Source organism: Salmo trutta, chromosome 12 (genome assembly GCF_901001165.1).
Source record: "Salmo trutta chromosome 12, fSalTru1.1, whole genome shotgun sequence".
Lineage (NCBI taxonomy): Eukaryota > Metazoa > Chordata > Actinopteri > Salmoniformes > Salmonidae > Salmo > Salmo trutta.
The window spans coordinates 19,525,682-19,544,560 of record NC_042968.1 but is presented as its reverse complement, the minus strand read 5'-3'; the positions used below and the strand labels follow the sequence as shown (position 1 = coordinate 19,544,560).

At 41.8% G+C, this 18,879-nt stretch overlaps 1 protein-coding gene across 1 annotated transcript; it reads left to right on the top strand.

Annotated features, from left to right (window-relative positions):
* Nucleotides 1-2,979: 2,979 nt before the first annotated feature.
* LOC115203099 (aquaporin-9) lies at nt 2,980-18,032 on the top strand. Its single transcript, XM_029767468.1, has 6 exons — nt 2,980-3,200; nt 4,599-4,725; nt 7,622-7,759; nt 7,991-8,109; nt 11,494-11,711; nt 16,074-18,032. Exons 1-6 carry the CDS (start codon nt 3,084-3,086, stop codon nt 16,234-16,236), a joined length of 882 nt encoding a protein of 293 aa, XP_029623328.1. The 5' UTR covers nt 2,980-3,083; the 3' UTR covers nt 16,237-18,032.
* The last annotated feature ends 847 nt before the right edge of the window (nt 18,033-18,879 follow it).

Sequence of the window (18,879 nt, the reverse complement as noted above, 5' to 3'; positions counted from 1 at the left end):
GCTCCCTCTGTTGGACAAAACATTAACTCGGAACTCAGTCTAATACAGTAACATGCCACTCTCTGATCCTAGTTATAATTTCATTTGGTGGCATCTTGATTGATCAGAAGGAAGCCTATATGATACCAATGTTTTAAAGGTCAAAAGCCTCGAGGGGATTTATATTCCCTATGAAATTAATAGCTATTGAATGATCTGAATAGAACTGCTTTCTAGGTGTTTGAAGAAAGGTGTCAGGTATACGTGCTGGCAGTTACCCCTGATATAAGTGCAGGCAGGTCACCCGGGATACAAGTCAGTATTCAACATCCATCCATATCTGAGAATGTCGGGAGATTACTTGGAAACCGGCCACTAGGGGCAAGAGTGAGCGCTGTTACCTTCAATTAGATTTCGTAAGCATTTGCGACTGGTTTCAAAGGTTGCACGTTCGAATCCAGGTATAGAAAGTTGTGTTGATATATATTTTTAAGCCTATCCCAAATCATAACAGTTACTTTAACCATTTGGAGTTAGTGCCTAACCTTAAGAATTCGGAGTTGATGCCTAAATTGAACCCTAACAAACATTCTGAGTTAATGCTAAACTTAACCTTAAAGACTTCGAAATTGGACATTTGGAACAACTTGGAAATGTGATGTTTGAGAAACATGGATGAACGTCTAATTCTGACATGAGACTGTGAGAGCTTGTTGATAATTGGCTAGGCACTTCTAACTCCTCACAGTCAGGAACTTTTAAATACTCATTGAGTTGCATGATAAATCATATTATTTCAAACTTCTTGACAACGGTCTACAAGACTTCAAGGTAAAGAGATAAAATGCATATCATTACAACATTGCCACATGCAGCACACATCATTAGCCCAACACTCTCTGAAGAGGGCAGTGGTTGGCTCTACACAATATCCTCATTAACACCAAATGGATTCATGGGTCAATATGATAAGACAAAACATATGTATAGCCAAATGAGTCACATTGTCATATTACTATACTACTATTCCATGGCATTCCCTAAAAATCCACAAATAGTGTTATGCTCAACATCCCACTGGGTATACCATGTCATTTTAACGTGGATAAGTGAGAAATATTTGGTTTAGACATTGATCAATGTGATTACAGTCCACCCACTCAAAAAGAAAGCTAAACGTTTGTTGAATTTCCAATGTGTTATCACTATGCTTTCAACCATCTAAAATCACAACCAAATTCCAATGCAAAAACAATGTCAGATTTTTGGTTTATACAAGAGATTAATGTGTTATCACTGTGCTTCATCTAATATCCGAACCAAATGACCTTGATGGATTGCAGTTGAGATTACATTAAAGTAAATAGTGCAAGTGATCAATGACGTTCGAGAAATTGTGCAGATTATTACAGCAATTGTATGATCTCCACAGACCTGTGATCACCTCTGCATGCTATCTTGAACATGCACACTTTATATGATTACATAAGAAAACATTTATAGTTACAGTCACCTCAAAATGTGGCCATGGATGTGTTACTAATTTTAAGGTTGAATGTTACATTTGTTTGTAAGACAGCCTTAGCATTAGCCTATTTACTGTACTACAAATGTCATATTGAATTGTGTTAGGTTGATAATGCAACCAAAAACCAACATTTAATTGAGATGTATGTACTGCTTGGATAGCTCCATCTGAGCCACTGGCTTAATCCCATTCTTGAATTTTAATTTTTGGTTGAGTTGGAGATATGAATCCAACATATCATTGTTTAACTTGTAGACAAGTTAATAGTCTATTTATTGTATTTCAAAAGTGATATTGAATTGTGTTTGGTAGTCAATGCAACCAAATATCAACATTTGAAGGAGATCTTCTGCTTAGATAGTTCCATCTGTGCCACTGACTTACTCTGGCTTTAATTCCAGTTTGTCTACAAACTAAAATGTGTTGGATTCACATCTCCATCTCAACCAAACATCTAAGTTCAAGAATATGACTAAATCTAATCAAATCTAACTTGAAATGCACCTGAAATTAAGTTTGATTTGATTTAGTCCTGTTCTTTAACGTTTGGTTGAGATGGAGATGTGAATTCAACATATTAATGATTAACTTGAAGATTACGTTTGAAATCAACCAAAGCTTGAAACCATAGGCCTATATGTATTGCGCATTGTCTATTTTAAGTTTAACCCTGGGTTGAATTGAAACAGTAGCTGTTTAACTCTGCTACCCTTTGGAATGATTTCGATAGCAACAGTGAATTGAGTTATTAAGAGATCTCTCAATAGTCATTCTCACAATAGCACATTGTTAGTAGTCACTGACAAATATCAATGGTAAAATGGGCTTGGTAAAAACCCTGGATTGGAGACCAAATGAATAGCTATAGAGAGATCAACTCTCCAGTAGGAAGTGTTGCACAGCCTATAGTTTTTTTTCTAATAGTGGATATAACTTTGAAGATCTGACTTTGTTTCAAAGGTACAAATTCAACATATATAATACAATGTTTGTCTATGTTGAAACTTTGTTACTTTGATGGCAAAATCCTGTGGTTGAAATTCCATCCGTAAAACAACAGTTTACATTTTCCACATAGATTCCACACCACAATACTTGACAAATTGCGTTGAAACGTTGATTCAACCAGTTTGTGCCCAGTGGGATATTTGCCACATTTGAATTATTTAATTATTATCAACCATATAATTAAAACTTGAAAGAATTACTTTGTTGATAGAAAATAGACAAGTTATGAGTAAATGCACACTGTCTACATTCGCGCGTATAAATGCGCCCTGTCCACGTTCAGTCAGTTGCTGACCATTGGAGTCATTATTGACCAATCAAACACTTATTGACCAATAAAGCACTTGGAGCCAAAGAGTGCACCTCTGGCGGTAGCGGTGGTGATGGGGGACAGTTTCATGGAAGAAAAAGATTAACAGGTCATGTCAGTCGAGTGTACATAATACACGTGTAGTAGGCTACTAAGGGGAGGAGGGGTTATATCCTGAACTACCGGAGAGACGCTCATGTTCATGCTCACACTCACACTACTCTTCAACTGTCTGTCCTGACAAGAGTGAGACATCAGATGTCCTCGGGAAATATGGACCTTGAGAGGAAAAGAAAAATGAAGGAGCAATGTGCCCTGAGGAAGGACATCATCAAAGAGTTCCTGGCAGAATTTCTGGGGATATTCGTATTAATAGTAAGTACATGGACACTATCCCTCATCATCTGACTGTCATTTAATAGCCTGCTTTAAAGCTGCAACAATATGGTAATAAGGTGTCAAAATTGTTCTCAGGGGACTTGATCTGTCAACAGGGATATCATGTTTTGACATGTTTAGGTGCTGACTAATATATCCTGATAATGTGGCTTCTCTTTGATATGCTCATCCGTAATTCTGGTCTGAGAAACTCCTTGGGAGATAATTAAGACATCTAGAGAATGTTGTAATGGCAAGTTTGACAGGTGGAGGATAGGAGGGGGAGAATTAATGGGATGCTTGGTGTTTTCAGACATAAAGAAAAACATGATCAAACACAGTAAAGCTTTACTGACATGCACCATTCACCATTCACCATGCACCATGCACCATGCACCAATCACCATGCACCATGCACCATTCCATATGATGTATGATCATCACAGTGATATGACATTCATATTTCCTTAGAATGTATCTAATCTGTGAATAAATAGACCCAATTTGTATAGCATACTGCACACCTTTATATTTCCGCAAGCTCCATTATTTGATGAACACGGCTACCCTATATGTTACTTGTAGGCTGAAAATCGATAGCATCAATATTTAATGCATGGTTGTAAAGCAACCCCCCCCCCCCCCATCAATTGCAATCAACTTGCCAATGAATACAGTGATTTGAAATGGAATGAAAACAGATCTACATTACACTGAATACAGAGAAACCATTAGCATAAGATAGACCACCTGGTCCAATTCACAGTCCATTATTCCCCTTAACAGACATACACACTCTCTCTCTCTGCATTATTACTGCAGTAAAAACACACACATTTCCCCATCATCACCAAGCTTGGAGGGAAACAGTGTTTACTGAGGTGACATCTACAGGGGTCCTTAATAAGCTGACCTGTCCTTTGCCTTCTACCTGTCCCCTCTAGGTTCACCTCCCCGTCCTGTCCTGTCTGTCTGAGTGTCACAGCTCAGTGGCTGGGCTTACTGAGGCTCAGTCTCAGTGGGCTCAGTGAGTCAGTGGTCATCTAGGTCAGCGGCACAGCATCAACGGACTAATCCACTCCTCACAACAGAAACAGCTATTTTTGGACGGCATCCTTCTTTCAACACTTTTGTTTTGATTTACTTGTCCTTCTAATAAACAATGAAAGGATTGATGATAATTTCCCATGCTTCAAATGGGACATCTTCTATGGCATTCTTCTTACAGGGTTCAGGGGGAACGCACTGATCTAAAAGGCCATCTAATTAGAAATGAAGGCTGTAGAACAAGAGGACTAGTCTTTAGTGCGTAATTGGAAATTAAAAAACAACGACTCTTTCTTCCTCCTTCCAACATGTTTTTGCTTGTGTTTTTTCTCTCTGTCTCCGTCCCAGCTCTTTGGATGTGGCTCGGTGGCCCAGACAGTGCTGAGTAAGGGAGCTCTGGGAGAACCCCTGACCATCCACATCGGCTTCACTCTGGGGGTGATGATGGCCGTCTACGTGGCTGGGGGAGTGTCAGGTGAATACCATACCTCCTTTACATAACTTTGCATTCTCAACATCCATTTCTAAAGTCCACTCAGCACATAGCCAACATACAGTGTTCTAACATCCCAAATAGTTGATTTTGCAGTATGATTGAAGTTGCAACACAACATGTGTGTTTAGTGTTGAGACTTTTCAGTTGGTCAGCACCTCATTTTACAAGTCAGGCCTTTTTTATGTCATTATATCCTCTTTTGTTTGCAACAGGAAACTACAAAAGGAGAGACTGAGATACTGACAGATGTAGTATAGTGTCATTACTGTAAAAAACACAAGACGAACACTGAGAGAAAAAATGATACTTTGCACTCAGTCACCTCTATCCACAAACAACTTGTCCAATTACAAAAGGGGTGGCACGTACTAGCGGTTAGAGAGGCGAGCCAGCAACAGGAGGGTTGGTGGTATCAAATCCTAAATTCCATTCTCTACACTCTTAGAAAAAAAGGTTCCAAAAGGTTTCTTCAGCTGTCCCAATAGGCAAACCCCTTTTGGTTCCAGGTAGAACCCTTTTGGGTTCCATGTAGAACCTTCTCTACAAAGAAATAGTTATTCAAAGCGTACTCCTATGGGGACAGCCGAAGAACCCTTTAAGATTCTAGGTAGCACCTTTTCTTCTAAGAGTGTACCGTTGCCCTTGAGCAAGGCACTTAACCCCCCACAACAACAGCTCCCTGGGTGCCCAGTGTGGCAGCCCCCGCACCTCTCCAAAAACCTGCTCATGTGTGTCTCAGAGGGGTTAAAAGCAGAAGTCAAATTGTGTGCAATTGACCAAGGGATCTTAATATTAAAAAGGGTTTTGGGTTACAAAATGTGAGCAGGACTCAAAGGTTATCAATGGTTGTTTGTCTTTGATGAAAAGGCTTTACTTTGTCATGAACTTTGACCATGGATGTCTGGCTCTCTTTGTTCTCAGGTACTAAACTCTTAAAGGACAACATGTACTTCCCACATGTCTGGGCAACTGTGTGTTATGGCTCCATGGATGTCCTCACATCCACATGTTCACATGTTCATTGTTTGAGAAAGGGGGAGATGATGTCCATCCCTATTGTCAGGTAGATCACAGGAGAGAAAGTAAAGAGTACAGTCATGGATCACTAACACATTTACATTACATTTACATTTAAGTCATTTAGCAGACACTCTTATCCAGAGCGACTTACAAATTGGTGCATTCACCTTATGATATCCAGTGGAACAACCACTTTACAATAGTGCATCTAAATCTTTTAGGGGGGGGCGGGGTTAGAAGGATTACTTTATCCTATCCTAGGTATTCCTTAAAAAGGGTTACTTTATCCTATCCTGTGTGCTTCACCCTGACTTGTGTCCTGGGGAAAGTCCACATACAGTAACAGCAATGGACTGTGGAGACCTAGGTCATCACTAGAGACTCAGCAACATGGCAAAAATGATACAGAGAACATCATCTTAGTATTCCATAGCAGTCTGGACTCAACGTGGGGACCATTTAGTATTACCCTAACTGGGGAAGAGGCACAGAGGAAATGGAAGAAATATGCAATAGCTCGATTACCCATTCCTAATGCCTGGCTGCTTCTTGATGTCAGAGGATGAAGTGTGCCGGCTAGATTTACAAGGCTGGAGTTGTGTCCTCATGTCCAGGGGAACTTTATTGGGTGCATTCCATAGAGATTAAAGCAAGGATCGCCCTCTCCTTCTCGCTTCGGCAGCAATAATGACACAGAGGGATAACATTAGGGGGAATTACTTTTTAAAAGTCACGCTGCCTTAGGTGAGCTTGCTGAGCAAGGTGGAGAGTGCTTTTTAATCAGCAATCAAGGGTTTCATTATGTCTCAGCGAGGCTTTACGTAATGGGGGATGATGAGTTGTAATTTGAAATTGCCGTGGTAATTTCCATCACAATTGGGACATAAAAGAGCAACGATGTGATTAGAGCTTTTAATGCCCACCCCCGGGATAATATGAACACTGTAGCATATGAGATAATCTGAGTGTTATATGAGCCATACTCAATGTGCTTTCATCTTAGAAAATCCAGTGTTGGCAGAGTGTGAGCTTAGTCTTTGTACTGTATCTCTAAAGCTCAACTCAGGACCACCCCTCATCCTCAATGCCTGGTTTACAGCTGCAGCACATCAGACCAGTGTTGGGAAGCCAATATTTATGCCATGTTTGGATGAATGTGGATTAATCATTAATTGAGGAGCTTCCTTGAGCGAAAATGAATTCAGCAAGAATGGAGTGTGTAGTAGGCTACAGTATAGGAACCTTCACTGCATATTGGGCCATTCAACCCTGGGGCCCATGTGTGGATGAGAAGCCTTCACGCTGTTAGGTGACATCTCTGATGATGATCACAGGTATTGGACTAATGAGCTTTACTGGGGCATGGGTCTCCAGTCTTCCCAGCCAGGCTAGCCTCTCCAAGTGGAACACAACACACTTCTGTTTCCCCCCGCTCCTTTTCACTCCTATGTCGGCGATGCTAATTTACAGGCAGAGTAAACCAGCACCCTTGTTAGCGGAGGTGTGTCATGGCTGGGTCATTCCAACGACATGCAGTTTGAAGAGCCTTAAGCAGATTCAGGCAGATTATGTCAGACCCAATTCCGATCGGATGTTTCAGCCAGCTGTTGTGGCCACAGTTAGTGAACAGGGCTGGGGATTAGTGTTTGGGGCGCTCTGAAACCCCCAGCAGTGTTGCCCCGCTGAGGTCACCCAGAGCCTCGGTCCCCACCTTGTGCCCCGCCTAGTGTTGTGCCGTCATTGTGTCTATGACTGAATCCACTAAATAAGGATAGTGGTTATAAATTAATGTGTTTCAGACTTCCTACAAAAGCTTGAACCTTGTTTTGAAATCCAGTTTTGACCTTTGTTCCAGGGGCTCATGTGAACCCAGCAGTCTCCCTGGCCATGGTGGTCCTGGGCAAGCTGCCTATAAAGAAGTTCCCTGTCTACGTGGCAGCACAGTTCCTGGGTGCCTTTGCTGGATCTTGTGCTGTCTATGGGTTGTATTATGGTAGGTGTTACTGTCATCATGTCCATCACTATCATCATAATCATCATCATTATGATCATACACATTAATGCAGAGATTCTAAATGGAATCCATATTCATAGCATTTAGCCAGTGTGATATTTGAATGGAAAGGTATTGATCATTATTGGAGTGGGAACATTATAGGTTATTAATAACACTAACATTATTGGGAAAACTCAATGGCTAATTCCATTATTCCCTTTTTCATAGATGCCTTAATGGAACACACAGGAGGAGTTATGCAAGTTACTGGTGTCAATGCCACAGCTAATATATGGGCATCCTACCCTGCCAAGCACATCTCAGTCCTTGGAGGATTCGTAGACCAGGTGAGAGATGCACCATCAATGGTTATCTAACCATATCCTAATACTTTTTGTTACTGAATGATATGAGCCGCACAGGCACACACCCTGATTTATGTTTGAAGTGAGCTAGAACATGCCAGTACATGTGTAATAGTATGTATATAAGTGAATGTGCACGTGAGCATTCATTTATTTAACCAGGCAAGTCAGTTAAGAACACATTTTTATTTACAATGATGGGCTATCCCGGCCAAACTAACCCTAACCTGGACGACGCTGGGCCAATTGTGCACCGCCCTATGGGATTCCCGAACACGACCGGTTGTGATACAGCCCAGGATTGAACCCGGGTCTGTAGTTACGCCTCTAGCACTGCGATGCAGTGCCTTAGAGCACTGCACCCCTCGGGCCCCCGAATGCATTTAGATCAGTCATGTGCATGTACATGGTGAACAGGCTGTAGTATGTGTCAAATCAAATCAAATCAAATATTAGCTGTCACATGGTTCGTAACCAACAGGTGTAGACGAAGAGTGAAATGCTTACTTACGGGCCCTTCCCAACAATGCAGAGAGAGAGAAAATAAAGAAATAATAGAAAAGTAATAACACATAATAAAAGTAATAATAAATACACAATGAGTAACGATAACTTGGCTATGTACACGGGGTACCGGTACTGAGTCGATGGGTATGAGGTAATTGAGGTAGATATGTACATATAGCTAGGAATAAAGTGACTAAGCAACAAGATATATAATAAACAGTAGCAGCAGCAGTAGTCATGAGTCAAGAAGGTTAGTGCAAAAAAGGGTCAATGCAGATCGTCTGGGTAGCTATTTGGTTAACTGTTTAACTAACTATTTAGCAGTCTTGTGGCTTGGGGGTAGAAACTCTTCAGGGTCCTGTTGGTTCCAGACTTGGTGCGTCAGTACCGCTTGCCATGCAGTAGTAGAGAGAACAGTCTATGACTTGGGTGTCTGGAATCTTTTACATTTTTCAGGACCTTCTTCTGACACCGCCTGGTATAGAGGTCCTGGATGGCAGGGAGCTCGGCCCTAGTGATGTACTGGGCCGTACGCACTACCCTCTGTAACGCCTTGTGGTTTGATGCCAAGCAGTTGCCATACCAAGTGGTGATGCAGCCAGTCAAGATGTTCTCAGTGGTGCAGCTGTAGAACTCTTGGGGGATCTGAGGGCCCATGCCAAATCTTTTCAGCCTCCTGAAGGGGAAGAGTTGTCGTGTCCTCTTCACGACTGTGTTGGTGTGTGTGGACCATGATAGATCCTAAGTGATGTGGACACTGATGAACTTGAAGGTCTCGACTCGCTCCACTACAGCCCCGTCGATGTGAATGGGAGCATGCTCGGCCCTCTGTTTCCTGTAGTCCATGATCTGCTCCTTAGTCTTGCTGACGTTGAAGGAGAGTTTGTTGTCCTGGTCCTGCCAAGGCTCTGACCCCCATGTTGAGGGTCAGCATGGCGGATGTGTTGTTGCCTACCCTCACCACCTGTCGGCCGTCTGGAAGTCCAGGATCCAGTTTCAGAGGGAGGTGTTCAGTCCCAGTGTCCTTAGCTTAGTGATGAGCTTGAGGGCACTATGGTGTTGAACGCTGAGCTGAGTCATTGAACAGCATTCTCACATAAATGTTCCTCTTGTCCAGGTGGGAGAGGTCAGTGTGGAGTGCAATAGAGATTGCGTTATCTGTGGATCAGTTGGGGCGGTATGCGAATTGGATTGAGTCCAGGGTGTCTGGGATGATGTTGTTGATGTGAACCATGACCAGCCTTTCAAAGCATTTCATGGCTACAGACGTGATACGGGTTACGGGGTGGTAGTCATTTAGACAGGTTACCTTGGCGTTCTTGAACACAGGGACTATGGTGGGCTGCTTGAAACATGTAGGTATTACAGACTGTGTCAGGGAGAGGTTGAATATGTCAGTGAAGACACTTGCCAGCTATGAGTAGGCATCCTGGTACTCAGAGCATGCAGATTATTCCTGGTAATCCTTGTGAATGTTAACCTGTTTTAAAGTTCCTACTCAAATCGGGCAACGGAGAGCGTGATCACACAGTCGTCCGGAACAGCTGTTGCTCTCATACATATATTGTGAGCAATACTGGCTGAGCAAAAACAACCATATGTGTTGAATACCCAAGAGCTGAGTGTGCACATGCAAGTTTGGTTTCGAATTAAAGGCAGTGAAATTTACAGTAAATTAAGGATTTTTAAAAACTTTTGATATAAATAGCTTTACTATTCAGTTTAAGTCTTTGAAAATAAATGCAATTTTTTCAATTATTTCATTGTAATTGTAGTTTACTTCCTAAATTGACTGCCTTCAATTCGAATTCAGCCCAACCTTGTGTGTGTGTGTGTGTGTGTGTGTGTGTGTGTGTGTGTGTGTGTGTGTGTGTGTGTGTGTGTGTGTGTGTGTGTGTGTGTGTGTGGTTATGTGGTTATGTGGTTATGTGGTTGGGTGTGTGGGTAGGGGGTCAAAATATAATCAGAAAACAATCATTAACTGACTAATAGAAGCAAACATTCAAGCAGTCGTTTTCCCCTCTATGAACAGTAATTCATGCAATTGTTGAGTTGTTGAGTATTTTTAGCCCAAGATAAGGTTTGCTCCTAATATCTAACCATATGGATACTGTTCAAAAGACTTTAAAACTGCCTAATCTATCCTTCATCCAGGGGAAAGGGGAAGCCCCATTATAGGCTTAGGCAACAGAATAGACGGCCACAGGTCATCACAGCAAATTAGTCCTGCTGGCCACAGACAGTCATTATAAAACCCAGACCATAACAACAAGCCATTCTCCCCCTGTCACTATCTGGTATCCAACTCCTATTATCATCTACCATTACATAAAAAGCTACAAGGAATACCACTGTTACGCTATTATGAGAGGCTGTCTTTTCTATATTGGTGGAGGCATCACAGTAACAGCATGAGCAGTAGCTACAGACTGTTCATTTGTAGCGGTAATGAATATACTGAATACAGATGTAGGATCTTAATTTGATCACTCTTTTGTTGCTGCGAATTTTCCTGCACTGCAGGAAATGCAAATTTGCAGTGTATTCAATGTTTAAAAGGCTGTTAGCGCTTGTAAACAATGCCAGCCACTGCCAGGGAATCTAAACCAAAGCATGGACTGCTGTCATACCTTGTCCATAGACTACTTACAGGTTGAGTAAACCAATATGTTATTTTGTAATTTGGGCAAACTATCCCTTTAATTATAATCTACATAATAATTCACATTTCCTGATGCTGCAGGATTATTTTCCTGCTGTAGCAAACTGGTTCAAATTAAGATCCTACATCTGTATGTCTGTCAATTATCTGTTTTGATCATTGCTATCTCAAACTCATGGCTGATGCCTTGTCTCCAGGTAATAGGAACAGCTGCCTTGATCCTGTGCATTCTGGCCATTATTGATGGGAAGAACATTGGAGCTCCTAAAGGGATGGAGCCACTGTGCATTGGCCTGATCATCATGGCCATCGGAGTGTCCATGGGACTCAACTGTGGCTATCCCATCAACCCTGCCAGAGACCTGGGCCCAAGGCTCTTCACTGCTGTGGCCGGATGGGGCATGGAGGTGTTCCGGTAATTTTCAACAATGCTTATACTAGAGAGAAGACACATCCCACAAATGAGAGCTGGATTGCCTCCAAAAGTACAGTAGCATTTCACAAACATTGTTAGATGCCTTTTGCCCTGAAACCCTTTGAAATTGAAAATGAGCTTTCTTCTCCTAAAAAAATCAAACAGCCCGTGCTCACTTTACAGTAGAACATTGAAAGATTCATGAAGACGAAAAAACAGAGTATGTGTGTGTGACAGGAAAGCCCCTCTCTGATCTGAGCGTGCCAAGCGGAGCTGCAGGCACATCATGCTGCTTTTCAGTCCTCCTCCCCAGCAGTGGCTGGGAGTTGGGCACGCAGTGTGAGAAACATGGGAGTGAATACCAGCGGCCTGGCCTCCTTCAGGAAGAGCAGGAGTATGCGGCTCTATCGCTATCTCTGCTCTTCTGACAATCTCAATCAATATTTCCAGCAACCTCTTGTATCTCCTGCATTTTCAAAAAGGCTTGGAGACGTGAGCGGGCAGAGTAAGATTATTTTTCCGCACATAAATATTCCATGCTTCATATAACAGAAAAATGGCACCATTGTGTGTCCTACTGTCAGAGGCAGACTCCCTCTCTCTGCCATCACTCCTCAAAGCTGTCCCTGGTCTTTGGGTATTTATTTACACTAGATAAGCAAAGCGGTCATCGGCTGTAATGTCTGTACTTTGCCATGCAAACTTCCACTGTCCCCAGAGAAACCTGGGTGAAGCAATTCACAAGCAGTTATTTAACAATGAGAGCTGGGCTAAAGAAGAGTTACATAAGATAAATGTGAAGGATATGAGGGACATCTCTGCCAGTGCACTATAGACTTCTCTTCAGTAGAGGGCGCTGTCTGATCTAATGGCCAAAGTCAACAGTTTCCCAACCTGCACTTTGGGGAGACCCGCCATTGCACATATTTGTTCTATTCCCAGCACTAGCACAGTTCATCGGAAAAGGGCTGGTCGGTTAAATCACAAGCTGAATCAGGAGTGCTGGAGCTGGAATAGAACAATTGTGTGCAATGGCTGGGGGTCCCCTACTGGGGTGGGAAACGTTAACGTACAGTATTTGACCCTCTACTTTATACCGTGTTCACACTACATCTTACCAGATGTTTTGCATACAGATGTAGGATCTTAATTTGATCACCCTGCTATAGGAGAACTCTCCTGCAATGCAGGACATTTCAAACTTGTAGTGTATTTGAAGTTTAAAAAGGTTTCTAAAGTTTGTAATTTCCACTTTGAGATTGAAGACTTGATTTTCCCTTATCAAAAATGTATGAACCCCTACAAAAATGTCCATGACTTATAATTTCCTGTTGCTGCAGGATTCCTTTCCTGCTGTAGCAAGCTGACTCAAATTAATATAATCTCTATATGAGATTATCTATATACGTATACATTTAAAATTAGTTCTCTCTTATGCGCACATAAACCTGCGGCCCTGAGATTTACATCATACTGTCAAATCTGACGTAATCTGCCCATTTGAAATATAGGTTTAAGTACGTCCCTTAAATCTCAAACGTTTTAGCAGCACACACAGCTGTAATCACGATGTTAAGATAGAGATGTATAAGGGTGATAGTAGGACATAAAGCGTACATTCCATCCACCATAGATTACATCCACTGAATCTCTGTAGGGAAACTGAAAGCAATAGGACCAGGTACAGTGGCACATTTCTTTGACGTCAGTAGGTACAGTAGGAAGAGCTGGGAGTGTGCCATGTCTACGAGATGTCATCGTGGGACCCAGTGTGTCTGTCTGTCATCAGGCCTGATCATGGGATATGGTTAGTCACCCTGGCTCTGCCCATAGATTACACACCCTAATCCACCAGCCCTGTAGTCTGCATCCACCCCCTGGTAGTTTAGCAGCTAAACACAGCCTGTTTAGACACTGTCTGTTTTCCTACCTGGGCCTTGTCACGTCACTGCTGGTAATTCAGTCCCTTTCGCCCACAGGATCCAACCAGTCAGTACTAGCAGAGGGAGGCTAATCTCTATCAAGGAGTTGCAGTGAGGTGATCAAGCGCTCAGTTCAGGACAGAATCAGGACATGTACTACGTAGGCTACAGTAGCAAAGAGCTGTTTAGGTGGGAGTTTGAGGGGTGATCTGGGGGTCATTGGAAATTGTTAGGCTTTTACTATTACCCGCTATTAAGATAACTGGCAAATCTGTAAAGCACAATTAGAATTAGGCATTACTAGAAACAGATTGGTGGGGAGTGGGAACAGATCAACTTTATGTATAGTTGGATCAATAGACTAGCAGGCAGATTGAAACCTCTTAAGGATCCGCCCCTTTTTTTAAATTTTTGCCTAAAATGACATACCCAAATCTACCTGTAGCTCAGGCCCTGAAGCAAGGATATTTATATTCTTTGTACCATTTGAAAGGAAATACTTTGAAGTTTGTGGAAAAGTGAAAGGAAAATAGGAGATTATAACACAATAGATCTTGTAAAAGATAATACAAAGAATAGCCAACCGTTCTTTTGTATTTTTTTGTATCATCATCTTTGAAATGCAAGAGAAAGGCCATAATGTATTATTCCAGCCCAGGTGCAATTTAGATTTTGGCCACTAGATGGCAGCAGTGTATGTGCACCGTTTAGACTGATCTGATGAACCATTGCATTTCTGTTAAAAATGTTGTATCAAGACTGCCCAAATGTGCCTAATTTGTTTATTAATAACTTTTCACGTTCAAAATTGTACACTCTCCTCAAACAATAGCATGGTATTCTTTCACTGTAATAGCTACTGTAAATTAGACAGTGCAGTTAGATTAACAAGAATTGAAGCTTTCTGCCAATATCAGATATGTCTATATCCTGGGAAATTTTCCTGTTACTTACAACCTCATGCTAATCGCATTAGTCTACATTAGCTCAACTGTCCCGTGGAAGGGACACTGATCCCGAAAATGTGAGAGAGAGTAGAGGAGTAGTGAGAGGTGGAGATTAGAGAGAGCCTATCTAGGGGGTCTTACTGTGTAAATAAACAAAAGGTAGTAGTGGAATCTGCTTACAACGTACCAGTGGAGGCTGCTGAAGGGAGGACGGCTCATAATAATGGCTGGAACGGAGCAAATGGAATGGTCCGTGTGTTTGATGTATTTGATACCATTCCACTGATTCCGCTCCAGCCATTACCACAAGCCCATCCTCCCCAATTAAGGTGCCACCAACCTCCTGTGTAATGTACAGTAGCGTACCTCAGACCATGGCACGTTCCTGGGTTGCTTTAAAGCCCCATGCAGTGTCTTTTTCAATGTATTTTTAAATCATTACTGTATCACATGAAAATAACGGCAAATATGTTTTTTATCAATAATTACCCTGAGCCTCCTTTTGCTATCGATTATGATGTCTGATTGTGTGGGCGTGTTGATACAAATTGAAATATATTTTCATACACATCCCTGATTGGCGGATAGAATCATCCATGCTTACCCCTTCAAATTAAGAAGACACATATGCAGGTAGAAGACAACTGGTCATTGGTCCGAATAATTAGATTAGATTATGATTTAATGCTGTCGGCCAAAAACTGCATCCCACCTGAACAGGCTGAAACTCCAAGCATTTTTTCAATAAGCTCTTACTCTTAAAGGGAATTATAATATTTTTCACAATTTCAGAGTGTTTTTTACACCTCATAGTGTGGAGATATCATAAAATAAACAGATAAATCATGTTTTTGACTGCACTGTCCCTTTAACGCGGGCGACCACTATTTACCCTGTAGATAGTGTACAAAACATTACTGAGTTGCACCCCCTTTTGCTCTCAGAACAGCCTCAATTCGTCGGGGCATGGACTCTACAAGGTGTCGAAAGCGTTCCACAGGGATGCTTGCCCATGTTGACGACAATGCTTCCCACAGTTGTGTTAAACTTGGTGGACCATTCTTGATTCACACGGGAAACTTTTGAGCATGAAAAACCCAGCAGCGTTGCAGTTCTTGACACACTCAAACTGGTGCGCCTGGCACCTACTGCTATACCCCGTTCAAAGACACAAATCTTTTGTCTTGCCCATTCACCCTCTGAATGGTACACATACACAAACCATGTTCTCTCAAGGCTTAAAAATCCTTCTTTAACCTGTCTCTTCCCCTTCATCTACACTGATTGAAGTGGATTTAACAAGTGACATTATAAGGGATCATAGCTTTCACCTGGATTCACTTGGTCAGTCTATGTCATGGAAAGAGCGGGTGTTCCTAATGTTTTGTACACTCAGTGTATTTGGTATTAAATGTTTTATTTTAACTTACTCACTACAAAGTCAAATGTAAACTCCTAAACCCCTGTATGTATATCTCCTCTGGTCTGTGCAGTGCTGGAGGCTGCTGGTGGTGGATCCCAGTAGCGGGGCCCATGGTGGGAGGAGTGGTGGGGGCCGGCGTTTACTTCCTGTTCATCGAGCTGCACCATGCCGAGCCTGAGAAACAGGGGGAGAACAACGTCAAGGACAAATATGAGATGGTCACCCTGAGTTAGACAGAGAGGTCATGGGCCCCAATGGTACTGAGGCTTGGCAGCTTCCTACCCCTTTAACCCTCAACAGGCTAAACATTCACCTCAATGAGGCCACACTTGACACAACCTTCTCTGCCGGCACTAGAGTCATTTCCTCTGTCTAAGGGACCTGAGGTCAGGTCTCAGTCTAAGGGACCTGAGGTCAGGTCTCAGGCTAAGGGACCTGAGGTCAGGTCTCAGTCTCTGCACTCTCATGGACAGGTCCGCTGAAAGAATGCCAGTTGAGCCAAAACATAAAAAACACAAACAATGTTAATGTTAAATTCACAAGCACAAGCTGAGATCTCAGGCATGTTTACTAGCCCATGACATCATCAACATCAGGTGTTCAGACTATCCATTCTACTCTGGGGATAGTGATTTTGAAGAATTTATATTGCATTTCTTGTATAGGGCTATTTTTCATTGCAGGAGGAATTTTCCAAGTTTGAAACCGTCTCAATATTTTCTCTTTCAGGCAGAGGCAATGGTAAATGTTATTAACAACATAGAAAATAGCCAGTAACAGTTTCGATGATGGAAGGAAGGAAGTGTGTATATTTTTTGTCATTGAGCTAGTTTAATGGTACCCTCACTGGAGTGTCTTCCGTCTTCTGCTTCACTTCATCCATCTATTTGTTACAGTTGTGTGAATCGCTCTGCCTGCTGCGACGCACAGCCTCATCACTGCATGTGTGCTATAGCTAACACACATCTATGTATTTGTGCTTTGAAATGCTCATAGTCTTTTTTCCTAGCATTTATTTTTAGAGTGCAGAAAAAACAGCCTTAATGTGTGTGAAATGAGCCTCACACCGTTCAGTTTGTACTCTCTCTCTCTCTCTCGTGGAGCACAGAACTGTGTATCGTGACACGACATCACTTCTGAATTATTTGTATCTGACTTTTATTTCCTCTTATATAACGTTCCTGCTGTCATGTGCATACATTTTCATAGAAGCATGAGTAGGGAAGCCTAGTATCTACAGTACTAGTACTAGCATTGAAATGTTTTAATAAACAATATACTGTATGAAGAGTCCATTGAGAGATAGTTTACCCCACTGGCCAATGGCCATATGGGAATGTATAAAAATGGTTTGTTTATCATAATCAATACGTTATTCCTCCAATGATGTGACTAGGATTTAACCACTCAGGAACTCCTACACTATGACCTATAGTGAACTGGACAATAACAGAATAACATCAGTACAACTTCCAACAATAGAGCCCTTCAACTCATACAAAAACACTAAAATGAACCAAGTCCTTCCATCCTAGTGATGTTATTTAGCCATGAGTGGGCAGAGGAACATGGGTGGGCAGAGGAACACTAGTTCCCTATTCCCAGAAGAGCCCTCACCAATGAAACACATTTTATAACCTGTATGTGGCTTACTACTGAACCAGATATAATTCGTAGGGAAAAATAAAGCTCTTTAGAAAATATTTTCTCTATTATTTTACACCTTTGTTACTTAGTGGTTTAGTTGCTTTAGTTTCTTATTGTAGTTCGTTTTTTGCTTAAAAAAATTGCTACTTGTACTTTGGATGACTACGTGATGCTAGCTTGATTCTCCTGAGATTCAACCTTTTTAGGAGTACAATTGTTTTTGTTGTTGCTTCACTTGGCTTAAAAAAAGATAAAAGGCACTTTTACTCACACAATTTTTCTCAGATGCTATTTGATAAAAGTTACTTGTTTGTGAAGGTCATTTTGTAATTTATACAACTGTATTGTAGATTTGACAAAAATACATATTTTATGTGCATTACTTTCATTGTCTGTCTTGTCAATCCACATTAATTGTCTACTGATTAAGGGAAGTAACACACATTCAATGAGAAACTGTCACTAACCACAAGTGCATTGGTAGTAACTGGAAGGTATTCAATATTACCCGTATGCAATCCTAAAAATAACAGGCCAGAAAACCGGTCACGATCACTAAGTACAACCACTTAGTCACCCAGCGCAGTGTGGAGTGAATAAAACACTTTAAAAAGGCAGTAATCGGAAATGCTTATATAATGTCATGGAGAATAGATGAGGCATTATTTCTCTCTCTCTATCTCTTTAGGCCCGGTTTGTTGCCTCCCCTCCGCAGAGTTCATCTCACTGTATGTGTGAATAACAGACAGAGCACTGGGACCCTCACAGTGGCTCATGCCAGCTCACATACTGTACTCACAGAGAAAATAACTCTTTAAATTCAGTTTCAACTTGCAGCATCAGTCCCTACCTATACATCTCCCTTTAAATCACAAATACAGGTGATGATTACATTCCAGACTGTGTCTATCCAGTTTACTTGCAGGGGTCTCAGGACACAGGTAACTGCCAAAATACAGTAAACATCAGCATAAAGTGGTCACTCTATGGAAAGGGGAGACTCAAGTGTCAGGGGACTCTTCTGAAGTCGGTACCATCGATGTGTCAACTTCTGTTTGTAGTGTCCAAACCGTTTGGGCTACAAACTAACGTGACCCCACTGTGGAAAGGGGAGATTGTCACAAACACGACTGTACTGACTTCAGATGAGTGCCAGTTTTGCTCTATGACCCCCACCAGTGCCACAGGACTGATCTGAAGGTAACTGGTACCCGTTAAACAAATTAATG

What these genes read in the sequence shown, in the direction of transcription:
- LOC115203099 (XM_029767468.1), top strand. Translation starts at nt 3,084, where the DNA reads ATGTCCTCGGGAAATATGGACCTTGAGAGGAAAAGAAAAATGAAGGAG. An exon ending in TGTCTATGGGTTGTATTATG is followed by an intron (nt 7,760 to 7,990) that starts GTAGGTGTTACT and finishes CCTTTTTCATAG; the next exon opens with ATGCCTTAATGGAACACACA. An exon ending in TGGGGCATGGAGGTGTTCCG is followed by an intron (nt 11,712 to 16,073) that starts GTAATTTTCAAC and finishes TGGTCTGTGCAG; the next exon opens with TGCTGGAGGCTGCTGGTGGT.